The sequence below is a fragment of the Chanos chanos genome, chromosome 8 (assembly GCF_902362185.1).
Source record: "Chanos chanos chromosome 8, fChaCha1.1, whole genome shotgun sequence".
Classification (NCBI taxonomy): Eukaryota; Metazoa; Chordata; class Actinopteri; order Gonorynchiformes; family Chanidae; genus Chanos; species Chanos chanos.
Genome location: NC_044502.1, coordinates 1,090,001 through 1,094,222, shown reverse-complemented (window position 1 = coordinate 1,094,222; position 4,222 = coordinate 1,090,001). Strand labels below are relative to the sequence as shown.

The 4,222-nt window shown below is 47.1% G+C and overlaps 1 protein-coding gene across 1 annotated transcript in view; it reads right to left on the bottom strand.

The window, feature by feature from the left end:
* Nucleotides 1–1,323: 1,323 nt before the first annotated feature.
* The window catches only part of mrap2b (melanocortin 2 receptor accessory protein 2b), a 5,141-nt gene continuing 2,242 nt past the window's right edge, over nt 1,324–4,222 (bottom strand). The window contains 1 exon segment of the mRNA XM_030781710.1: nt 1,324–1,708. Coding sequence (XP_030637570.1) covers nt 1,324–1,708 — 385 coding nt within the window.

Genomic DNA, 4,222 nt, shown 5'->3' with positions numbered 1-4,222 from the left:
GGTCTGTGTATTGGTCTGTGTGCTGGTCTGTGTACTGGTCTGTGTGCTGGTCTGTGTGCTGGTCTGTGTGCCGGTCTGTGTGCTGGTCTGTGTATTGGTCTGTGTGTTGGTCTGTGTACTGGTCTGTGTGCTGGTCTGTGTGCTGGTCTGTGTGCTGGTCTGTGTACTGGTCTGTGTATTGGTCTGTGTGCTGGTGTGTGTATTGGTCTGTGTGCTGGTCTGTGTATTGGTCTGTGTACTGGTCTGTGTACTGGTCTGTGTGCTGGTCTGTGTACTGGTCTGTGTACTGGTCTGTGTGCTGGTCTGTGTGCTGGTCTGTGTGCTGGTCTGTGTGCTGGTCTGTGTGCTGGTCTGTGTGCTGGTCTGTGTGCTGGTCTTTGTGCTGGTCTGTGTGCTGGTCTGTGTGCTGGTCTGTGTGCTGGTCTGTGTGCTGGTCTGTGTGCTGGTCTGTGTACTGGTCTGTGTACTGGTCTGTGTATCGGTGTGTTTTTCATTGCACTTCCCTGTCACACAGGCATACCTGTCAAGTCTCACATTTTATCTGTGAGACTCACGGGTTTTCAACTTTTCTCGTGTGTGGCATACATGACACTGACTCTTACAGATCTCACTAAATCTCATGGATTTCCCGCAGTGGAGGCCGCTCATGGATTTCAATCACTGACCTCATGGTTTTCAGTCACGTTAACTCGACAGGTATGCACAGGTGTCGGCTCTAAACAGGGTTCAGATCAAGTCTGGACCGTCAGTCAAGGGTTAACATCAAAAACCGCATCACAAAACCAGAATCCGATCAACACGTGCCAGAGAAGGTTTCCATCACAGAGAGGAGATAAGATGAATTTCTGATATTAGTTTGCGCCCACACTGTCCGCTCCACGAGGTCACTCTGTGTGACAGACAAAGACGTCCGTGACTCACACACGTGGGTCAGTCCAAAACCCTCAGAGTTTCAATAAGGGTCAAAGGAATCGACGAGTCTTTGTCCTTGATGACTGTGGCATGTGATTTATTAATATCGACTCGATCAATATCAACAAACAATTTTGAACAGATAAAACTACTATAAGGAAATGACTGATGTTTGAGTTGATTACAAACTTAAACCATATTTACATGTGACAATACACATCAGGAAAAGATCTTAAGAATCTTAAAGTGGATATTAAAAACTACTTCTGTTAATTTAAGAAGTGAAAGTGACATAAAAAGAGTGTGGTTCAGTATGAGGAAGCTTAGTGTCCGTTTCTCGGTCTCTTTTCATGACCTCATACTGCAGTACGGTGATGTCAGAGTGGAGTCATGGCCTAGTGGGCGTGGCCCTCAGTTGATGATGTAGTTGACAGTCTCTGCACGCTATTGGCTCTCCGTGATGATTGGTGACTCATACAGCGTGACGTCGTTGTCAGCTGTTGTGGAGCTGTGTTCGGCGTTTACAAAGTTGGGTATGTTGAAGTCAGACAGGAAGTCTTCCTCTCCATTTCCTCTCTGGCTCTTTGACAGTCGCTCGGGCTCTAGGTCACGCCCATCTGGTCTTTCCTGGCCAATCACCACTCCTGCCCGAGCCCTGCTCTGCTCCTCCTCGTTGATGTAAAAGTGGAAAACGGAACGTGATTGGACAGACAGCGGGCAGGACAACACCTGCGGACGGCCCACATCCGGCACACCGTCACCTAGGCAACTCTGCCGCTGATATGAGAGCGGGTTTCTGAGAGAGGGAGAGACAAGAAAGGGCAAGAAAGAGTTAGGAAAAAAACCCAGAGAGGATGAGAGAGATAAGAGAGGAGACAGAGGGAAGTGTAGAAAGAAGGAAGGAGGAGGAGAAAAAATGAGGCATTTGGGAAAGAAAAACAAAAGGGAGTGAGAAACAGAGAGAAATAAATTAGAGTCTAAAAATAAAGAGTTAAATGAATATGTTTAAAGAAGACCTCTTGATAGAGACAATAAGATTTAATAAGACTCGAATGATGTCCTTTCTTAATGACAGATTACGTTTGAATTGCTTTAATGAAATGCCTTTCTCTCTGTTTTTCTCTCCTTTTCTTTCGCTCTTTTCAGCTGCCGTTCTCTCCTCTCTCTCACTCTCTCTCTCACTCTCTCTCTCTCACTCCTTGTCCTTCCCCACTTGGTTTTCTGTATTTTAATTTCCTGGTCGTGACACTGAATAGCCATGGCTGTTGTACTGTATGGAGGGGATGGAACATTTGTGAGGCAGCTTATCCCTTTATCCCCTTATGCCTTAAAATGTTTGCTGAACCTATGTTACGAGTCACTGGGCTACAGAACTCTGATACAATGCTGTACCCCTTCAGCGGACACACACAACACCATCCAGGTGTCACCAGGCAGCTGTGGTCTAGAGGTTAGAGAACCGGGCTCGTGACTGAAGGGTTGCCGGTGTGCCCTTGGGCAAGGCCCTTAATCCCAATGCCCCCCCGGGTGCAAGGAATGCTGCTCACTGCTCCTGCGTCTGGGGTGTGTGGACAAATTCACTGTTCACAGGGTGTGTGTGTGTGTGTGTGTGTGTGCAATCACAGAGGTTTACATTTGCATTTTATTCTTTTCCAACTCTGGTGATACTGTCATTAAACCATCTTTCTTTTTAATGCAGTCAGTTTCTCTCCTTTCTCGTGTTGGGGACATGAGACTGGTTATTGTGACCTGCAGGACTGACACAGTTAAACACAGACCTTCATCAAACACACAGGTTTTCTAACACACATCCGTTCAGTTAGAGTGTTGAGTTAACCATTTTCACTTGTCACATTCAGCACTCGCTCTGTCAAAATGGCACACTTAAAGGATTTACCTGTTTGACGGCGTGAATTATTTATTACGTGTGAAAGGAACTGCACATATTTAAAGATTTTTTTGTGATCAAAGGACAAGGACGACAGCAAGCCTCACCCAGTTACTGACTTCAAAAGAGCCTTGCACAGGTAAACGCAGAGCCTTACACAGGGAAACACAGAGTCTTAGACAGGGAAACACAGAGCCTTACATAGGGAAACACCGAATCTTAGACAGGGAAACACAGAGCCTTACACAGGGAAACACAGAGCCTTACACAGGGAAACACAGAGTCTTACACAGCGAAACACAGAGCCTTGCACAGGGAAACACAGAGCCATACACATGGAAACACAGAGTCTTACACAGGGAAACACAGAGCCTCGTACATCGAAACACAGAGCCTTACACAGGGAAACACAGAGTCTTATACAGGGAAACACAGAGCCTCGTACAGGGAAACATAGAGCCTTACACAGGGAAACATAGAGCCTTACACAGGGGAACACAGAGCCTCATACAGGGGAACACAGAGCCTCATACAGGGGAACACAGAGCCTTACACAGGGGAACACAGAGCCTTACACAGGGAAACATAGAGCCTTACACAGGGAACACAGAGCCTCATACAGGGGAACACAGAGCCTCATACAGGGAAACACAGAGCCTTACACAGGGAAACACAGAGCCTCGTACAGCGAAACACAGAGCCTTACACATGGAAACACAGAGCCTTACACAGGGAAACACAGAGCCTTACACAGGGAAACAAAGAGCCTTACACAGGGGAACACAGAGCCTTACACAGGGAAACACAGAGTCTTACACAGGGAAACACAGAGCCTTGCACAGGGAAACATAGAGCCTTACACAGGGGAACACAGAGCCTTACACAGGGAAACAGAGCCTTGCACAGGGAAACACAGAGCCGTACACAGGGAAACACAGAGCCATACATAGCACAACAGAATGAAATGGACTATGTTGTGCTTTCTAACTAACCTGTTCTCCTCTGTCTGTGATCACTAATCAGAGTTAATGCATCTACGCACTACATTCTTTATTTCCTGATACCCCTCTAATGCTCTTCTTTTCCCCCAACATTCTCTGTGTGTGTGTGTGTGTGTGTATGTGTGTGTGTGTCTTGAGTATGAATGCCTTGTGTGAGTGCGACTGTCTTCCTCCCAGGTGTGCCCCCCCCCGTCCTCTTCATCCCTCCCTGTCAGCCTGCTCCTCATCGCCACCCCCCCCCCCCCCCCTCCTGCTTTGGTTGTCTTTACTTTGTCTGCTAGTGTTTTTGCATTGTTATTGTATTACTTGTAATTGTCCACTGGGTTGGCACCTATTGCACACTTGTCTGACCAGGAAGTGCTCTCCACTCTCTGTGGTCCTTCTCAAGATTTCTCCCATTTTTTTCCTTCTCACATCTGGG